The sequence below is a fragment of the Loxodonta africana genome, chromosome 3 (genome assembly GCF_030014295.1).
Source record: "Loxodonta africana isolate mLoxAfr1 chromosome 3, mLoxAfr1.hap2, whole genome shotgun sequence".
Classification (NCBI taxonomy): Eukaryota; Metazoa; Chordata; class Mammalia; order Proboscidea; family Elephantidae; genus Loxodonta; species Loxodonta africana.
In genome coordinates, this window is record NC_087344.1 from 76,632,828 (window position 1) to 76,654,506 (window position 21,679).

Consider the following 21,679-nt stretch of genomic DNA (forward strand, 5'->3'; position numbering starts at 1 on the left):
CCTGCACTCACTCTTTTCGTCTCCATTCTGCCAGCTTCTTACCCCCTTTGCCTTCTCATTACCCCTTCAGATAGGAGATGCCAGCATAGTCTCAAGTGACTACTTGATCCAAGAAGTGCATTCTTCACCAGCATCTTTTTCTATCCCATTGTCCAGTCCAATCCCTGTCTGAAGAGTTGGCTTTGGGAATGGTGCAACTTATTTTAAATGGATCAGAAAAAGAAAAATAAAAGCTAGGCAAAGAAATAGGGGCAAAACAGTTCAATTTTTTTTTTAATATTTATTGTGCTTTAAGTGAAAGTTTACAAATCAAGTCGGACTCTCATAAAAAAATTTATAAACACCTTGCTTATATACTCTTAATTGCTCTCCACCTAATGAGACAGCACACTCCTTCCCTCCACTCTCTCTTTTCATGTCCATTCAGTAAACCGTTCAGTTTTTGAATTTAGGTGGAGAGTAGATGACTTAAAAATTTTTTTAATACTAAAATGTTTGAAAAAATAAAACACAGAAAGGATCACAATAGGGAGTGAAACTTCTCAGTATATATCTTTTAAAATATCGAATCATATAGATTGATTTCCTTTTAAAAAATAAATTTAAGTAAAGATTATTTTAGCATAACTTAAAATCATCTTAAAAATCCAAGATTTAGATGTGGGAAATTGATAAAGCAACAGTTTAAGTATGGTTGTAATATCCTGAATAGTTTTGCCTCACAGAAGTTGTGTTCCATCAAGTCGATTCCGACTCGCCATGACCCTGTAGGACAGACCAGAACTGCCCCTTTTGGATTTCCTAGGCAGTAATCTTCTCCTTACAGGAGCAGATCGCCAGGTCTTTTCTCCAACGAAGCGGCTGGTGGGTTTGAACTGCTGGTCTTTCAGTTCAGTTATCAGCCAAGTGTTTAACCATTGTGCCACCAGGGCTTCCTCACAGAAGTAATAACTATGATTTGTAGAGTGTCTGCTATGTGATGGGCACTATACTAATCTTTTCCACATTTCATTATCTGACTCCTAAAACACGTGAGAGATTACACATGCCCAAGGCCACTTAGTTAAAATTGTAGAGGCAGAATTTTAACCCCACTTGGGACATGTTAAACGTTTTTGATTGGGTAGTGATAACCATTCAGTTACTAAATACATGGCTCTGTTAAACACTTCTATCAGTGAATCCTGTGAGAGCCAGTACTCAATGGGATGCCTTAGTTTTCTGGGTCTTGCAAATTTTCCACCTTCGGCAGGGTGCAGTGTTACCACTTTTCTGTTGCTCATTTTTGTGGAAAATATTTGAGTTTTCCTTCTCTGACAGGTTTCTGCCTTTCACAGCTTCTGGCTTTCACAGGTTTTACTGTGTAAGGCATTGTGCTTAGTGCTGTAGGGAATACAAAGTGAACATGGCATGGTATTTGCTCATAAATTACTGACAGTCTTGTGTAATTAAGGGAGATAGCAGAGACAGAAATTACAGCAGCTGTCATTGAGCATTTCACTTACTGTGTGCGTGGCCCTGTGCTAAGTGTTGTATCTGCATTACTAGCATTTCGTTTATGTTTCTTTCATCCTGTGAGGTGAAGAAACTGAAACACAGAGAGGTCAATTAACTTGTCCAGGCATCTCATAACTAGTATCTGCCAGAGCCAAGAGTCGGTCTCAGATACGCGATTCTAAAACCTGACTCTTAACCTTTATACGCTATATAACCTCTTATTAAAATTCTTAAAGAGAAAATTAAGCATGGTGAAAGAAGTAAAATGCCGTGGAAGAATTTAGAAGGGGTGTGGTGGTGAAGATAAGGATCCTGTTTTCAGGTGTGTTGCCTCCTATGGGATTTGTAAAATTGCTTCCAATCTGGTAGGGCAGATAAATAGAGCAGAATCCATTGTTAGGCAGAATAGGACATATCGGGGTGACATGTGGCAAGAATATGGAGAAGTTGGACTGGGGGCAGTTTAAAAAAGAATTGCTAGAACATAGTAATTGAGTTTCCTTTGAGGAAAGGAAGTATCAAGGTAAAGGGAGCAAATATAATGCCAACATTACATTTTCGTGTAGTTAAGAGAATACCATTACAGGAAATAGAAGTAAAGAATGAGGAGCTATTTGGCGGGGGGAGGTGTGGTGATTGTGAGTTCATTTTGTGGAATTTAGTGACTGTGGGAGTAAAATAGAAAAGTCTAAGTGAAGGTGACGTTTTCCATCTATGCTTTTTGACCTTGATTACACATCAGAGTATTTGTGGAATTTAAAAACAACAAAACAAAAATACACGCACTGAGGTCCAGGTTCCACCTCAGATCTGCTTAGCCAGAGCTCCAGGATTGCAGCTCTGGAATCCAGAATTTATTAAGTGCCACAGGAAATAGGAACCTTGTACATTGCTGGTGAGATTATAAATCAGTATAATCTTTGGAGAGGAATTTGGCAGTAAATGTCAATATTACAGATGAACAAAGTCTTTAACGTAGCAATTCCATTTTACACAGGAATTCATGGCCTGTGTAAAGGGTTATGAATTGCAACATTATAGATGATTCCCAGAGATTGGAAACAACTGCAAGTGCATGAGGAGGGGATTGGTTAAATAAATGATAGTCCTTCCATATAGTGGAACGGTATTCAGGTGTTAAAAATAATGAGTTAGCTGTAAATATGCTAATTATAGAGTGACCTTTATGACCTTTTAAGTGGAAAAATGTCTGCACTCAGTATTTCTGGAAGGATAAACAAGAAATTGGAAACAGTAGTTTCTGGGGAAGAAAACTGGAGGTAGAAGGGGGGGGACTTAATTTTTTTGTGTGCCTTTTGAATATTCTGTCTTGTGTTTATATAGTATTAACCTTTTTTTTTTAAAGATAATTAGTTTTTTAAAATTCTACAGTTGATTCCGGTATGTATTTAAGGTTGGGCTAGTTGTTCATCTTTATTATTGATCTTTGTCACTCCATATGTGGCCTGCAGACCTAGCAGCATGGGTATCACCCGGGAGCTTGTTAGAACAGCAAAATGTCAGGTCCCATCCCAGACCTGCCGAATAAGAATCTGCATTTTAATAAGATCCCCAGGTGATTCATAAGGCACTTTAATACTTGAGAAACACTGTTTTAGATTATTAGCCACCTAAAACAGTTTGTTCACTCGCCACTTGGCTTGACATGCAGTACTCCCACTTCTCTTCTTGATGTCAGATACCTGTTGGGTACCTACTATTGGAAAATTGAGGACTTGTCCAGACTTCTGCACACTCAGTGTTCATGTGCTTAATCTTCATTGCTATTCCGGGAAGCATTTATTTCTCAAGAGTGTGAACTGGACCAGGAACATACATTTTACAAGGCATTAGTAATATGTGCAAAAGGGTTCTCTGGTCAAATCCATTTGGGAAACATTGGATTCACTAAAAGTGAACAGTTTTCTTTATTGCAGGACTGTTCAGAGATTTGACCAAGGAATCCTTTTTTTTTCTAGGACTATCTCTCAGGTCTTTTGGTCGGTGGAAAACACTTTCAGAAATGCCTGGTTTAGAGGAAAGAGCACCACTGACTTTGGAATCCTTGGCAAGTTACCTAACTTCTTTAAATATTAATTTTCCTAACCTTAAACTGGGGATAATAATACTTGCCTTGGTGGTGGTGTGAAAAATAAACGAGAGGTATATGAAAACAATTTAAAGCTTGGTACCACCTAACTGTTCGAGTGGTTGTTAATATCATCTAGGTTACTTGCTTCTTTTTCTGTACTTAACGCTTATAGTTCATTTTACTGTTCTTACTATCATCAGAAAGTGAGGGAGAAGGTAGTCAAATAATTAATTTTGATAAAATCTTACTGGCTTTATTAAAAGATTTTATGTTCAAGATAAGACTCTTAACTAATGTGGGAATGTTTAGCACAAACAGCTGTGCTCTTTGTTCTGCCAGATGAGTATTGAGATCAGATTAAACTTCCCATTTTTATCAACTGAAATAAAACAAACCAGCAACAAAAAAAACAAGATATCAAACTATCATCTTAACAAGCTACCACACTTTTATTTTTCTTTTTTTCTAGTCAATAAGTTGATTGCACAAGAAGGACCTTCCTTTCTGCAAATGCGAATAAAACATCTGTTGAAATCCAACTGCATACCCCAGGCTACTGCTTTATCAAAACTATGTGCAGAATCTAAAGAAATTCCGAATGTGTCATCTTTTCAGCAAGCCTATATCACATGTTTATGTTCCATGCTTCCTAACGAAGATGCTATTAAGGAGGTGAGTAAAGAAAATAACTGTTGCTGTCATTCACACTTGCTGAAAATTAAGTATAAGTTCAATAGATTGATAGATGATGCATGGTGTATTTTTTCATATCAGAATGAAAACCAAGACTCTTTTCAGGCTGTTGAAAAGTACCATTTTAATTGCATATATAACTGTTCAGCAGATTGAGTGTGAAGTTATGTTTATAGGTGGACTTGAAAAGGAGATAATGAAAAAAATATGCAGGTAGATGTCTACATATTTGGGTGATGGTTTGCTTTGAAATATCTAAATATGAAGTTTGTTTTTCTCTATGATTGGGAAATGCAGAAATTATTAATACTGTCTTTAAGGAATAAACTAGAGAGAGACATTTAACTTGTTACTTTATACATTTAGCTCTGTAAGCAGAGAAGTATAGGTCTCTAGAACCTATGAATGTGTTTTGAACAATGAAACTTGGAAAATAATGAAGCGGTTGAGTATTTTTTTTAAACTCATTTATCAATGAGATTGCATCCTTTTTTTTTTTTAAACTTGAATCATTGTTTTCCTTAGAAAAGTTAAAATTAGTTTCCTCTAATAGTTTTTGATAACTTATGTAGAAATTACTTAGGACTTCCTAGGCCATTTTTCGTCATCTACCTTTAATTCTGTCACCTGCCATTCAGATCTAACACATGGATTCTCATTTTACTTCTGCACTGAATTTTCTTATTAAATGTAGGAATCCCAAGGATCTGGTTCTATACTGTAGTAATCCTTAAACTTTTATGACAATTTCAGTCATCTTCACCTATTCTCTATCTTTACCTGTGCCTGTGGGGCCAAACACTGGTGGAGAAAAACTTGCCACATTGGTATCACTTTTGACCAGTCACGCTGTATTTCTTTAGTCCATTGAGTCTCTTAGATGACTATTTCATACTGTTTCATTTCTCCTCAAGCCTAGAATACCGTCTGTCCCATCTTCACTGTCTGTTGAGGAACTTGCCTCCTATTTCTCTGAGGAAATTGAAGCAGTCAGAAGAGAATTTCCGTAAGCTTCCTCCATAACACCGATCTACCTACCTGCATTTATGCATATAAACCTTCTTTTCTGTTATTAGTGATAAACTATGTGTTCTAGCTAAGGCCATCCCCTTCACTTCTTTTTTATATCCCATCTGCTCTTGCTACCTCAAGGATAATGGCTGCATCGGGTCTTCTCTGTACTGCATCATCCGTTTCCGCTTCTCGGCTGTAACCATTCCATCAGCATGAACACTGTTATTCTCGCCATCTTTAAAAAAGAAATCTTTAGATTCCACTTCCCCTTCTAGCTTATTACCGTATTTTTCTCCTGGCCTTTTCAGAATAATTTCTTGAGTGAGTTGTCTAAATTTACTGTTCATCATTTTTTTTTTCCTTGAATCCATTCTAATCTCACGTTCGCCCAGGCCAGTCCACCACATCACTAAATCCAGTGATCGTGTCTCAGTTTTTGTCTTACTCAGCCTAACTTCTAAACTCCGTCTTCTTGACAAAAGTTTTTCACTTAGCTTCCAGGGTACCACACTGTCTTGGTTTGTTATCTACCTCACTGGTTGTTCCTTCTCAGTTCTCCTCTACTCTTCCTCCTCATCTCTCTGGTGAGTAAATGTTACAGTACTCTAGGACCCTGTCCTTGGCTATCTTCTCTTTTTTATGTACACTTATTCCTTTCGTGATCTTACCAAGTTTCTTACCTTCAAATACCAACTATGGTCTAAATTCCGGAAGTTTTTATCTCTAACCCAGACATCTCCCCTGAACTCTAAACTCACATATCCAACTACCTAATAAACATCTCTGCTTGTCTGGCTAATAGTATCTGAAACCTAACATGTCCATAGCTAAGCTCCTGATATTTCTGGTTTTGTTTGTTTTTATGAGTCTTCTTTTGAATGGAGTCAATTGACCTCCAACTGTGTTCTCAGTGAATAACTAGCTATCATTTTTTTGAGCCCTTACAATGTGCTGGGCATTGTGTTAAATGCTTATATACATTGTCACATTTTTTCCTCACAACTCTTAGGTAGCCTCATTTTATTGAAGAGTGAGGCTCAGATTAAGTAATATGTTCAAGGTTACAAAAACTTAAGTGGTTAAGCTGGGATTCAAATCTGAGTTTGGTATACTTCCAGAAATATTATATTGAATATATAGGATAATAAATATTATTCTAGCTGGTATGTACGTAAGGGTTTACATGGCAAATGCTGTGTCAGGCATTGGGGTTACAAAGATAATCCGCTGGCCTTCAAACTGCTATCCTTACTTTCCCTCTCACCCTCTACATTTTATTTTCTCCAAATGTAGGCACAATGAATCCTTTAAAACTTAGGTCAGGTCGTGCCACTTACCTGTTCAAAACCATCCGACAGCTTTCCATCTCCTTCAGAATAAATCCAGAAGTCTTTATTTTGTGTGCCCTGGACACTGGCTACTTCTCTCATCTTATTTTATATGACTTAATACTCACAGCTCTCCTGCCACTTTGTCTTTGCTATTCTTTGAACAAGCCAAGCATGCTCCTGCCTTAGAGTTTTGTTCTTGCTATACCCTGTGTCTGGGATGCCCTTCCCTGATATAATTTGAATAGATCACTCCCTCACCTTGTGCATATTTCTTGCTCAGTAATACCGTACCAGAGACAGAGAGAGATCTTCCTCATTGTCCCATCTAAAATAGTACCTTATCACCCTGCTCTCCTTTCTTTTTCCTCAGTAAATATTTGCTCTCATTGTTATAGATACATGCAAACCCATTTAACATCGCCCCCTATCATTCTGTCCTCTTAGCCTAGCTGTATTTTCTTGATAGCACATATCAGTACTTCCACCTAACATCATATTTGCTTATTCTCCATTTCCCCGCATTACATTATAAACTCTGTAAGGACAGAGATATAGGCTTGTTCACTACTGTTTTTCTAGATTCTATAAGAGTGCTTGGCCACATAGTACATACTGAATACTTGTTGAATGAATGAAAATGCATAGCCCCATCTCTCAGTTACTAGGATTTCTAGCTTCCATTACATCAGTTATGACCGGAATATCAAAGCTGAGAGATTTAATTCATACTTTGTGTATTTTAAAATTTTTGGTTAGAGGCATTTTTGGATCTTGAAATTGTGATTCATATTTTAATTTCAGCTTTATTTCACTATGAAGTTTGATACTTAATGTTAACCTGTATGTTTATAAAAATGTGGGCCATGGTGAAGCCAAGTATAGTACCATGATACAGATTCTGTATAAATTGCCTGAGTCATGGTTTAATGCTTGGTTTAATAGTTATTTGAACTAGCTAAAAATCTCCAGATCATATCTCCCCATTGTGAGAAGCTTTTGTTTGATTTTTTGTGAAATTGAAGATGTACTTTAATATAAGATATTTCTCAGCAGCCAAAAGAGTGACTTCAGGAATTTGTGATTCTTTCCTGGATCCTAGTAGTGCTTGCATTTCCACTAATTACCTTGCTTTTTCAGGTGCTCGCAAACTCTTCATTCTAGAATTTTGGGTGCGCAACACCCCGGTAGGAAGTAATGTAGCCTGGACCTTGAGATTTAGTATTCACTTGAATCCGAGAGGATTCTCTAGGCAGAGAATGTGTGGCTAGAGATATGGAATGCTGGTCATTTTTGTTTTAGGAAATAGCCCTACAGAGATATAAGATGCAGAGGTGAAATAGCCAGTCTGTGGCTGTGAAGTGGGCAACAATATGTAATTCCCCTAAATGGGATTACAGCTATGACCCATTACCTCATTAATGCATGTTCTGGTTTGTTGGGCTCTCTGGCCATAAAGAAATCAGAGGATAAAATGCTTAGCACTGCCTGTTTTTCAGACTTCCCACTTCAGCCTTGAAAGTAATTATAGAAAACCTTTATTGAGTACTTCGTCTGTGCCAGACACCGTGCTTTGTGCTTTAAATGCATTGTCATCTAACCTGTGATTTTTGTAGCAATTTAACTGAGGATCAGAGAGCTTATTTAACTGACCCATAGTTATATATCCATTAAGTGGGCCCAGGATTTGAACCCAAAGCAGTCTGCCTCTGCTTTGCTTTGTACATATTAACGTCACCGACAGCCTCTCATATACATAGCCTAAATCACTGGCAGCTTCCAGTCTTCTGTTATGGATGCTTGATTCTTCCTGAATTCTGAGTCTTTGAGTAGACTTGTTGCTTGTGAGGGTTTATCTCATTTTCGTTGTTTGCCCAGATGGGAAATTTGAACTCCATAATTGTGACTGTTAAGTCAGGAAGATGAGAGGGAGCCTTGGGGTTCTGAGACCTCTGGATGGCTCATTGCTGGATAGCATTGACTGGGGAGCATAGGTAGAGTGTGTTTTTCACAAGAAGTCCAGAGAATTGAGAGCAACAGTCAGAAGATGTAGGCTTGAAGGCTCTTGAATCCTGGCATTGTCATTCACTAGCCACACAGCCTTGCACAAGAGCTTCGTCTTCTTTATCTGTAAGATTAGCATAACAGTAGCACCTGTCTCACAAGATGGCTGGAAGGTTCAAATGCTATAATATCTAAAAGGTCTAACACAGTTCCTGGTATAGGGTGCCCAGTGCATAGGGTAGACACTATAAAAATATAGACTATATAAGAATTTTTTAGGCCTACAGTACAGAACTAGGGAGGAGCAATAGAGATTTATCAGAGGTGAAATCTGGATTTGGACATTGAAGCAATGGTATATGCAGAGATTTGGCCTCGGATGACTTCATCTGCATTTTAAAGAGCACTCATAAGGGTCTAACTATAAAACTATATGCTTATTTATTAGCAGTGTCAGGAAGGGTAAGGAGCTAGAAGACTGATTTTCTCTAATAATGGCTACAGTGTTTTGTGTTTGGAAAACTTAATCAGAGTATAAAACTGAAAAAAAAAAAAAATTCAAACCCATTGCTGTTGAGTCAATTCTGACTCATAATGACCCTATAGGACAGAGTAGAACTGCCCCATAGGGTTTTGAAGGAGTGCCTGGTGGATTCAAACTGCTGACCTTTTGGTTAGCAGATGTAGCTCTTAATTACTATGCCATCAGGGTTTCCAATCAGAGTGTAAGGCGTAATAATCGTTGTCCTTACCTCTAATAACATCTGCAGTATTTTGTATTTGGGAAACTTAATCAGAGTAAGACACATTCGAGGTTATTCTCAGCACCTAATACATGCCAAAAGAATTCAAAGAAGCAGCAAAAACTCTAGACCTTGGATTTGATTCCTTCTTATGCTATAACAATAATAACTTTTGCTTTGGTCTCTCAGACTGTGTTTACTTAAAACCTGTTTTGTTTCTAGCATCATATTAGGCATTGGCAAATACATAAGACTGTATGACCTAGTTTGGCTGCCGTAAAAAGTTACAGAAGATAAGTACTAAGCTGTATGATAAAAACCAGTTGCCGCTGAGTGGGTTCCAACTCGTGGCAGCCCCATGCGTGTCAAGAGTAGAACTGTGTTCCATACAGTTTTCAGTGGCCTGTTTCTCAGAAGTAGATTGCCAGGCTTTTCTTCCAAGGCACCTCTGGGTAGACTTGAACCTCTAACCTTTTAATTAGCAGCAGAGTGCATTAACTATTTGCACCACCCAGGGACTCCATATGTTGTTGTTGGGTGCTATCAAGTAGATTTCAACTCATAGTGACCTCATGTGACAGAGTAGAACTGCCTCATAGGGTTTTCTTGGCTGTAATTTTACAGAAGCAGATTGCCAGGTCTTTCTCCTGTGGAGCCACTGGGTGGGTTTGAACCACCAGCCTTTCAGTTAGCAGCTGAGTGCTTAACCGTTATGCTACCAGGGCTCCTTACTCCATATGGTACATATGATACTGCTCCTAAATTCAGTAGAAATTTAGAAATAGATCATATCTGTGTATATTGACTTTTAAGGCTTTATAGAAGGATTGAGCCTTGAGTTAGACCTTGAAGTAATAATGGGTTTGGATAAATAGAAAGAGTGGTTTTGGGTAACTTACTGTGGTAGTCAAGGCACAGAAATACTTTGCGGGGACTCATTAGAGGATATCCTGCATTGAGCGGAGAGTAGGTGTTGAAGTCTTGATAGGAAATAACACTGATTAGGTGGAGGAAAAAGGGAGGCTTTGGGAACTCCAGTCCATTAGAGCGTAGATTTGATGCAGTAGAAATTAGACAGGCTTTGAAGGTGGGAAGTGACATGACTGCAGTGTTGTTTTAGGAAGATTCGATAGAAAGGAGGGTATTTTAGGGTTAGGAAAAGAGATCAAAGTTAGCAAGAGGAGAAAGGACAGAACTTGCTGTTGGAACAGAAATAAAGGATGATGTACAGACATGCTTTCAAGAGGCACATAAGGCCTATAAGACTGGAAGAATCGTGGTGTTCTGTTTCTGATTGGATTGGCAAAGAAGGGGTAGAGGGACAGGGAAGGCAGGTGAAGGTATTCAGCTTTATTTTGTACATGATCTCTCCTGGTTTATTAATAACAGGACAAGAAAACAGTATTTTTTCCTTGAAGAAAAATAATTCCTTTCAACCAGTGTGTTGAGTTTGCAAGGAACCAGATTATAGGAAATGTGATTTGATGCCCTACAACAAGGATTGGAAAACTATGGCCTGTAGACCAAATTTCCTCAACTGCCTGTTTTTGTAAATAAAGTTTTATTGGAACACATGGCCATTTGTTTACGGTCTATGACAGCTTTTGTGGTACTGTGGCAGAGTTGAGTAGTTGTGACAGATACTGTCTGGCCCGTAAAACTGAATTTTTTTTATCTGGCCCTTTATAGAAAATATTTGCTGACCCCTGCTGTACAAGAATCAGATTTTTCAGTCTTTTACAACCAGTAAATATCATTTAATCTAACCCTCTGTGTTTTACCAACGATGAAATTGAGGCCAAGATAGTAATATTTCCAAGGCCCTGCCTTCATTAAGCTAATTATGTAGTCTGAACCCAGGTGTCCTGGCTCCCTGGCCAGCCCCCTTTCTACTGTACAACGTATTTCTGGCCCGTAGACGTTAATGAGCCATGTTCTCATTGGAAACATCTTGGTGGCTTGTCGTTCCTTTCATATTTATACATTTACATCCAGATGGGACTTAAATAGATTTTTATCATGAGTTGGATTAACTTATTAAATACAATATCAGTGCAAAAACATTTAGCACACATCATAAAATTATTTAAAAAGAAACACTGGTCTCAATTTGTCATGCTTTGTTTTGGATACGACAACAGAGTTAAAGAGAATCTTCAAAGTTTGCTTTGGCAAAATATTAATGAATCAGTAGATGTTTATTATTTGGGGTTTAAAATCAGCATATGTTCTGAGGTAGTAGAGCTACACACGCATTCACCATCTACTTCAGTTGAGTTCAGGAGAAGAGTTAAATTAACTTAAGCAACAGCTGGGAATAAAAGCACTTTGTATGTTGGCACCTGTGGGTATCCCAGTAATGGATGTGTGTAATGGGAAACCTCTGCTGGGGAAGATTTAGCCAGACACATATAATTAAGATTAATTGACTAGGTTGGCTGAAAACCAAAATTGAGAACCCAGTGGTAAAAAGTGAATCATTTTAGAAATTTGGTAGGTCTAGAAGGCAAGAAAGGAGCGCTGGGTGTGCAGTGGTTAAAACACTCAGCTGCTAACTAACTGAAAGGTAGGTGGTTCGAACCCTCCAGCTGCACCGTGGAAGAAAGATGTGGCAGTCTGCTTCTGTAAAAGATTTACAGCCTTGGAAACCCTATGGGCAGTTTTACTGTCTTATAAAAAAACCAAACCAAACCCAGTGCCGTCGAGTCGATTCCGACTCATAGCGACCCTATAGGATAGAGTAGAACTGCCCCATAGAGTTTCCAAGGAGCGCCTGGTGGATTTGAACTGCCGACCCTTTGGTTAGCAGCCGTAGCACTTAACCGCTACGCCACCAGGGTTTCCACTGTCTTATAGAGTCCCTGGAAACCCTGGTGGCATAGTGGTTAAGAACTACAGCTGCTAACCAAAAGGTCAGCAGTTCTAATCCACCAGGAACTCCTTGGAAAGCCTATGGGGCTGTTCTGCTCTGTCTTGAAGGGTCACTTTGAGCTGGAATTGACTCGATGAGAACGGGTTTGGTTTTTTTTAATAGAGTTCCTATGAGTCAGAATCAACGGCAATGGGTTTGGCAATGGGTTTGGTTTGGTGGGAGAAAGCATGGACTCTGAAGTTCTAGGTTGTAGTATTTCATTTACATAGAATTGAGTGAGAGAACATTGCTATTAGTTTTTAATGAAGGTTACAGACTTGGCAACAGCTTAGTGTCTCAAGTGGATGTTTCCTAGAATTTTTTATTATTGAAAGGGGAAAACTTTGCAAAGATCAAGTTTTCCACATATAAAATGTACAATAATAATTTTTTAAACATGAAGCGTTGTCTTGTTTTGAAGAACCAAGAAATCTGTCATCAGAGTTTTTGGTGCAGTTAAGGTGGGGGTCCATTTCAGTCTTGATCTCTGAATGAACTACTTTTTCAGTATCTAATGTGGTAGTAGATGCTGTAGCAGAAGCTTGTTTCTTCACTTGATGGGGAAAGGAGAAGACAAGCAGAACTTAATTTACTCACCAGCCTAACACTGTTGGGAATTGACACAGTCGCTAGTTGCAAGTGATAAACAGAGCAAATACATTTAAACAGGACCCAGTGGGAATTCATTTTGGGAGTAGAAGAGAAAGTAAACAACATCATAGAAATTCCAGGTGTAGCTTAAATAAGAATTAAGGTTAAGATTGATCCTGAACAAGATTAAATTTAAGATTAAAATCTGCATAATTTTACTGTATTTATCCTTATGATTGTATGAGAATGAGATGTACATTTAAAAATACACTAAAGATAGAAACGCTATATGAGGAAATTGAGGATTCACCTGTTTTAATATTTTATCGCCTAAGGAGAGTTCTTTTAAATAGCTTTGAAGAGACATCTTCCCAGGTCTTAGTTTGCTTCTAGACCTGACTTTTAGTCTCTTTCATGGATTATGTGTGGGTGGGTATTTTGGTTGGTGTATGATTAAATTGGAGGGGTCATTACGGAGAGTCAGGCACATCATTTTCAAGAATTCAGTTGGACAATTTGGGCTTCTCACAAGGTCACAGAGTTTAAATAGAAGCAGCAATGACCATTTATTTTTTTCTAAGAAACATGCAAGTGCCCGCTTGGTAGCATAGTGCTGGTCTGTGGTATTGCTGCAGTTTCAAAGAAGCTTGATCCTTTTTTTTTTTAAACTGAGATTCAAAGCGTTTTTTCCAGATGATGTCCATAAACCTAATTCTCCCAGAGGTAGGCCCAGGTTTACTTGAAATGTAGGCATACTAACTATAACTCCAACCTTTCTCCTTCTAAAAGGTACTAGTGAGAGAAACATTATATAACCTTAAATCCACTTTGATTCCTCTTTGAAAAATAAAATATTTACCAACTTCAGTTTTCTAAATCTGTTACTAAGAACAAATTATTTGTAGTGCACTGATGAGGAAAACACAGTGATTAAAAATACTATTCTAGAAAATGGTAAACTGTAAAATATGCCTTTAATGGCATTGGCTAGAATATTAGTTTACTTCGGTTGCCTAAGCAGGAAAATAACTTAGGAAGAAAAATACACCGCCCATACCCACCATCTCTTATACCAGTTTGCTGTCTGTTACGCTAGCATGTTTAATTGGCTGGATTACTATGAAAGCCTTTTAACTGCATCTGTTCTCGCCCCTCAGTTCATTTTCTCCAGTAGTCACAGTGATCCTTTTTCTTTCTTTTAATGAAACTTAGATATTTTATTTTGATATAATTTCAGACTCCCATGCAGTTAAGAGAAATAATACAGAGATGCCTTTTAGTCCTTCAACAGGTATTCATTGGAAGACTCTGGTAGGCAGTAGGGATACAAAGATGAACAAAACGCAAGGGAGAGGAACAGCAGACGGTGTTGATACTATGCAAGGCTTAGAAGAGAGGCCTGAGCTGCAAATGAAGAGTTCCCAATCGTCAGCATTTGAAACAGCAGATGAAGTTAACCTTTTCAGAACTCTGGAAATTAACCAAAGGTTTACAGCAGTCTGTGGAGCATTTATTCAAATGAAACAGTGAATCTCACTAAAAACAGTGAGTTTGGTGGCATTTTACCTTGCCTTAATCCCATCCTCCTTTCCCAAGCTCCACAGTAGCCTTGGAAATGAACAGCTTTGCAACTACAGTAGCTGTGAGAACCAGCAGCCTGCCAGTCACTGAGGAGTCCCAGGGTGGCACAAAGGGTTAAAGCACTTAGCTGTTGACTGAAATGCTGGAGGTTTGAGTCCACTCAGAGACACCTCAGAAGAAAGGCCTGGCAACCTACTTCCAAAAAATCAGCCATTGAAAACCCTATGGAGCACAGTTCTGCTCTGATACACTTGGGGTTGGGCAACTGGTTAACAGCCACTGAAGGAGGCAGAATGGGTTTGAAGCTCCCTAAAAGGCTCATCTCCAGAGACTTGTCACTACTTGACCTAATAAAGGGCAAAGCAGAGTTGTAAACTGCCTGCCAGAGCATTGAAAACATTTCCCAACACACACACACAGCCACTTGGCAAAAGCTGGGAGACTTACTTATTCAAGGCATTTAAGAAAATCTGTTGAATCATTAGCTGATCACTGAGCTAACTGGGCAGAGACTACATGGCTGCACATGACAAAGAATACAGACTTAAACAGAATTATTTCAGGAAAGTTTCTAAATAAACAGCAACAACAGTGACAAACATCAGTTAACAACAAACTCTAGGGAGGCGGAGGATTCTGATTTCCAGAATTGTCACAATATACTGCTTAAAATATATACATATTAACCAAAAAATTACAAGACACAGGACAGCCATTAAAAAAAAAAAAAAAACCTCATAGCGACCCTATAGGACAGAGTAGAACTGCTCCATAGAGTTTCCAAGGAGCACCCGCTGGATTCGAACTGCCAGCCTTTTGTTTAGCAGCTGTAGCACTTAACCAGTACGCCACCAGCATTTCCCAGGACAGCCACAGAGAGGGGGAAAAAAGCATTCAATAGAAACTGTCCCTGAGGAAGCCAGATGTTAGACTAACTAGACAAATTTTGTCAGCCATCACAAATATGTTCAAGAAACTAAAAGGAACCCTGTCCAAAGAATTAAAGGAAAGTAGAATGATATCTCAGCAGAGAGAGAATATCAATAAAGGATTCTAAAAGAGAACCAAAGGGAAATTCTGGAGTGGAAAAGTACAATAACTGACATTAATTCACCGGAGGAGCTCAGCAGCAGATTTGAATTAGCAGAAGAATCATCAACCTTGATTGAGAACAGGTCAGTTGAGATTATCCAGTCTGCTAAAAAACCCAAACCCAAAACCACATCTACTGCTGTAGAGGCAATTCCGACTCAGAGTGACCCCATGGGATTTCCAAGGCTGTAAATCTCTACAGACGCAGACTGACACATCTTTTTCCCACGGAGGTGCTGGTGGTTTCGAACTGCTGACCTTTTGGTTAGCAGTCAATGGCTTTAACCACTCTGCCACCAAGGCTCCTTCTGATAAGAAACAGATCCCCAAAATACATGAAGCAAAATTGGGAGAATTGATAGGGAAGATAACCAATTCAAATATGATAGCTGGAGACTTCAGCATCCTACTTTGAGTAATGGTAGACCAATTAGGCAGAAGATCCACAAGGAAATAGAAGACTTGAACAAACTATAAACCACCTAGACCCAACTGGACATCTATAGAACACTCCGTAAAGCACATTCTAGCAGCAGAACATGCATTCTTCTCAAAGTTGAAGAGTGGAACATGGAACATTCTCCAGGATAGAGAATATAAAAACTAGGCAAAGAGATCACAAGAAAAGAAACTGCAGACCAGTAGCCCTTATGTTAGGCTATAAAACAAGTTTCAATAAATTTAAAATGATTAAAATCATGCAAAATCTGACCACAGTGGAATGGAATTATAAATCAGTAACAGAAGGAAATTTGGGAAATTCACAAATATGTGAAAATTAAACAGCATACTCCAGAATAACCAGTGGATCAAAGAAGAAATCACAAGGAAAATTAGAAAATACTTTGAGATGAATGATGATGAAAACACAACATACCCAGTTTTATGGGAATCCAGCTATAAAGCGGTACTTATCTGGAAATTTATAGCTGTAAATGAAATTAACAACCTAACTTTCCACTTTAAGAAACTAGAAAAAGAGTACCAAACTAAGCATAAAGCAAGCAGAAGGAAGGACATAATGAAGATTAGAGCAGAAATAGAGAATATAAAAACAATAGAGAAAATAAGCAAAAAGTTGATTCTTTGAAAAGATCAATGAAATTGACAAACTTTTAGCTAAACTGACCAAGAGAAAATGCAAATAACTAAAATCAGAAATGCAAGTGGGCAATACTATCAACAACTGTATGCCAACAAATTACATAACCTAGATGAAAAAGGTAAATTCCTACAAAGACACAAACTGCCAAAACTGATGAAGAGAACATTTGAACACACCTGTAACAAGAGATTGAATTACTAATCAATAAATTTTGCACAGAGAAAAGCCCAGCCTTAGATATTGTTTTCGTTATCTATTGCTGCTGTAACAGAAATATCACAAATGGATGGCTTTAACAAACAAATTTATTCTCTCACAGTTTAAGAGGCTAGAAGACCAAATTCAGAGCTCCAACTCTACGGGAAGGCATTCTCTTTCTTTTGGCTCTAGGGGAAGGTCCTTGTCTACCTTCAACATCTGTGGGCCCAGCGTTCCTTGGAAATCTCCATGTGTCTTGACATCAATCTTCCCCTGGATCTAGAAGTTTCTTAGCATAGGGACCCCAGGTCCAAAGGATGCGCTCTGTTCCTGGTTCTTCTTTCTTAGTGGTAGTAAGGTCCCTTCCTTCTCTGCTCGCTTCTGTCTCCTTTTACCTCTTTTGAGATAAAAGATGTGACTCAAGATATACCCCCACGTTAATCTTGTCTCCTTAACATGTAGTGGTTCAGGATTTACAACTCATAAAATGGAGGATAATTACACAATACCATTTACATCTGATCACAAAATGGAGGACAACCACACAATACTGGGAATCATGGCCTAGCCAAGTTGACACATATTTTGGGGGGGTACAATTCAATCCATGACAGATAGTGTCACTGCCGAATTCTACCAAATGTTTAAAGAAGAATTAACACCAGTCCTTCACAAAGTCTTCCAAAAAACAGAAGAGTGGGGAGCATTTCTGAACTCATTCTGTGAAGCCAGTATTGTCCTAATACAAAAACCAGGTAAAGACATCACAAGAAAAGAAACTGCAGACCAATATCTTATGGATATAGATGCAAAAACCCTCAAAAATACTAACAAACCAAATACTAACAAACCAAATTCAACATGTAAAGGATTATACACCATGACAAGTGGTGTTTGTCCTAGGCATGCAAGGGTGGCTTAACATGAAAATCGGTCAGTGGAATATATCATCTTAATAGATTTAAGGACAGAAGCCGTACAATCATCTCAGTAGACCCAGAAAAAACATGTAATAAGATCCTACAGCTTTCATCTTAAAAACATTCAACAAACTAAGAGTGGAACTTCCTCAAGCGTATCTACGTATAACCCCAGCTAACATCATACTTAATGGTGAAAGAACTGAATGCTTACCCCTTAAGATCAGGAACAAGACAAGGATACTTGCTTATTCCACTCCTATTCAGCATTCTGCTGGAAGTTCTACCCAGGGCAGTTAGGCAAGCAAAAGAAAGAAAAGGCCTCCAAATTGTAAAGGAAGAAATAAAACTGTCTCTATTTACAGATATTATGATCTCATATAAATTGGAAACCCTGGTGGCGTAGTAGTTAAGTGCTATGGCTGCTCACCAAAAGGTCAGCAGTTTGAATCCTCCAGGCGCTCCTTGGAAACTCTACAGGGCAGTTCTACGCTGTCCTATAGGGTTGCTATGAGTTGGAATCGACTCGATAGCAGTGGGCGGTATATAGAAAATCCTTATACCAAAAAACAAACAAAAAAAACCAGACCTGTTGCTGTCGAGTCATTTCCAACTCACAGTGACCCTATAGGTCAGAGTACAACTGCCCTATACGTTTCCAAGGAGCAGCTGGTAGATTCGAACTGCCAACCTTTTGGTTAGCAGGCAGGCTCTTAACCACTGTACCACCAGGGCTCCATTAAGATCAATATATAAAAATCTATTTTATTTCTATACACGAACAGCGAATAATGTGAAAATAAAACAGTTTCATTTAAAGTAGCGTTATTAAGAATAAGTTTGGCAAAAGAAGTGTAAGATGTGTACATTGAAGACTATAAAACATTGTCGAAAGAAATTAATGAGGTTTTAAATAAATGGAAAGACATCCTATGATCATGGGTTGGAAGATTTAGTATTAGATAGCAGTACTCCCCAAATTGATCTGCAGCTTCGGTGCTACCCTTAACAAAATCCTGGCTACCTTTTTGCAGAAATTGACAAGCTGATCCTAAAATTCATTTGGAAATGAAAGGGCTCCAGAATAGCCAAACAGTCTTGAAAAAGAACAAAGTTGGAGGACCCACATTTCTTGATTCCAAAGCTTACTACAAAGTTGAAGTAATCAAGACAGTATGGTACTGGCATGAGGACAGATATATAGATCATTGGTCTAAAATCAAAAGACTAGAAATAAACCCTCATCTTCATGGTCAAATTAATTTTCTACGAGGGTGCCAAGACAATTCAATCAAATTAATTTTCTACGAGGATGCCAAGACAATTCAATGGGGGAAAAGATTAGTTTTTTCGAGAAATGGTGCTGGGATAACTGGAAAACTATGTGCAAAAGAAATGAAATCCTAATACCATACACAAAATTAATTCCAAATGGATCATAGACCTAAACATAAGAGCTAAAACTATAACACTTTAAAAGAAGACATAAGAGTCAATCTTTGAGACCTTGGATTAGGCATTGGTTTTTTAGATATGACACTAAAAGCATAAGTGACAGAAGAAAAAATAGGTAAATTAGACTTCAGCAAATTAAAATTTTTTATTCTTCAAAGGCCACCATCAAGAAAGTGAAAAGACAAACAGAATGGGGGAGAATATTTTCAAATCACCTATCACCTACAATTCGATAATAAAAAGATAACGCAATTTAAAAATGGGCAAAGGATTTGAATAGACTTTTCTGTAAAGAAGATAGGTAGCCAATAAGCACGTGAAAAAATGCTTAACATCATTAACCTTTAGGGAAATGCACATCAAAACCATAGTGAGGTAGCATACCCACCAAATGGCTATCGTCAAAAAGATAGACAACAAGCATTATGATTTAAAAAAAGGCAGACAGTAACAACCATTGGTGAGGAAGTGGACAAATTAGAACTTGCTGGTGGGAATGTGAAATGGTGCAGCCGCTATGGAAAACAGTTTGGCAGTTCCTCAAAATGTTAAATACAGAGCCATAAACCATATGATTTAGCAGTTTCACTCCTAGGTATATACCCAACAGAAATGAGAACATATTTGCAGACTAAAACTTGTACACAAGTGTTCATAGCAGCATTATTCATAATAGCCAAAAAGTGGAAGCAGTCTAAATGTCCATCAGCAGGTGAGTGGATAAACACAATGTGGTATATCCATACAATGGAATTATTATTCAGCCATAAAAATGAAGGAAACACTAATACCTGCTACAACGTGGATTAATCTTGAAAACATGAAAGAAGCCAGACACAAAAGGTCACATACTGTAAGATTCCATCTATATGAAATGTCCAGAATAGGTAAATTCATGGAGAAAGAAAGCAGATCAGTTGTTGCCAGGGGTGGTCTGAGGAGTGATTGCTAATAGGTATGGAGAATCTTTATGGGGTCATGAAAACATTCTGGATTTAGATAGTGGTGGTGCTTGCACAACTCTGAACATACTAAAGACCATTAGACTGTACACTTTAAAAGGGTAAATTTTGTTATGTAAATTATCTCAATAAAGCTGCTAAAAATTTTTATGAAGAAAACCAAGAGGTGATTTTGTCAAGGATTATTTTAACTCTGATCAGCGCCTTCCTATTTTCATGTTATTGTTATTTGGTATTTTATTACCATCTTTTTAAGAATTTTACTACCACTTTAGTCATTATTATTGCTGTTTTATATACTCAGTGTTTAGATTAATTCATGTGTTCAGTAGTTTTACTGCCCAATATTCCTTTTATCTCAACATTTTATCTGTCCAAAAAGATCTTTGTTTCAGTTTCATCTTTGAATGAAAATTTTACAGGGTATATGATTCCAAGGTGACAGTTACTTTCTCTTAGCATTTGGAAGAAATTATTTCATTGCCTTCTGGCCTCTGTGCTGCTATTGAGACATCTCAGTCAGTCTAATTGTCATTCTTTTGTAGATAATCAGTTCTATGTCTCTGGCTGCAAATAAGATCTCTTTATCGTTGGTATCCTGAAGTGTTACTGCAATGTAAGTGTTACTGCGATGTTATGTACAAGTATAGATTTAGGTGTCTTATTTACTCAAATCAAGACTCATGTTACTTAATCAGACGATATTTATATATCTCAGCTTCCTTCAAAGTCTGGAAAATTCTGAGTATTATCTCTTTAAATATTTCCTTTCATTTTCTACTCTCCCCTTCTGGTGTATGTTGAACCTTATTCTATCTTCCATGTCTTTTTTGTTTTTTTCCCTTAATAATTTATTGAGGTAAAATTCCCATGACGTACAATTAACCTTCTTAAAGTAAACAATTCAGTGGCATTTAGTACATTCACTTTATTGTGCAACTACCACCTCTGTCTAGTTCCAAAACATTTCCATTGCTCCAAACTAAAGGGCCTTACTCATTAAGCAGTTTCTCCCTATTCCCTGGCCCTTCCCTGGCAACTATCAATCTGTGTTCTGCCTCAATGGATTTACCTATTATAAATATTTCATATATACATGGAACCATATAATATGTGACCTTTTTGTCTGGCGTTTATCACTTAGCATAATGTTTTAGAGGCTCATCCATGTTGTTGCATGTACCACTATTTCATTTTTATGCCTGAATAATAATCCATTGTATGTATATTCTATAATTTGTTTATCCATTTATCCATTGATGGACATTTGGGCTGTTTCTACCTTTTGGCTATTGTGTATAGTGCTGCTGTGAACATGCGTGTACATGTAGTTGTTGAGTACCTGTTTTCAGTTCTTGTAGGCTTATACCTAGGAACCACCAAACTATTTTCCACAGCATCTGCACCATTTTGCATTCCTTGGCATCCACATCTATTACTTTCATAAGTTTTTAAGTCTGTCTCACAGCCTGTTACCTGAAGTTTGTGGAAGG

The 21,679-nt window shown here is 37.9% G+C and overlaps 1 protein-coding gene across 1 annotated transcript in view; it reads left to right on the forward strand.

Moving 5' to 3' along the window:
* The window catches only part of RLF (RLF zinc finger), a 99,138-nt gene that overhangs the window by 38,613 nt on the left and 38,846 nt on the right, over positions 1-21,679 (forward strand). Inside the window, exon 5 of the mRNA XM_003415526.3 lies at positions 4,059-4,261. Coding sequence (XP_003415574.1) covers positions 4,059-4,261 — 203 coding nt within the window. The remainder of the gene's footprint in view (positions 1-4,058; positions 4,262-21,679) is intronic.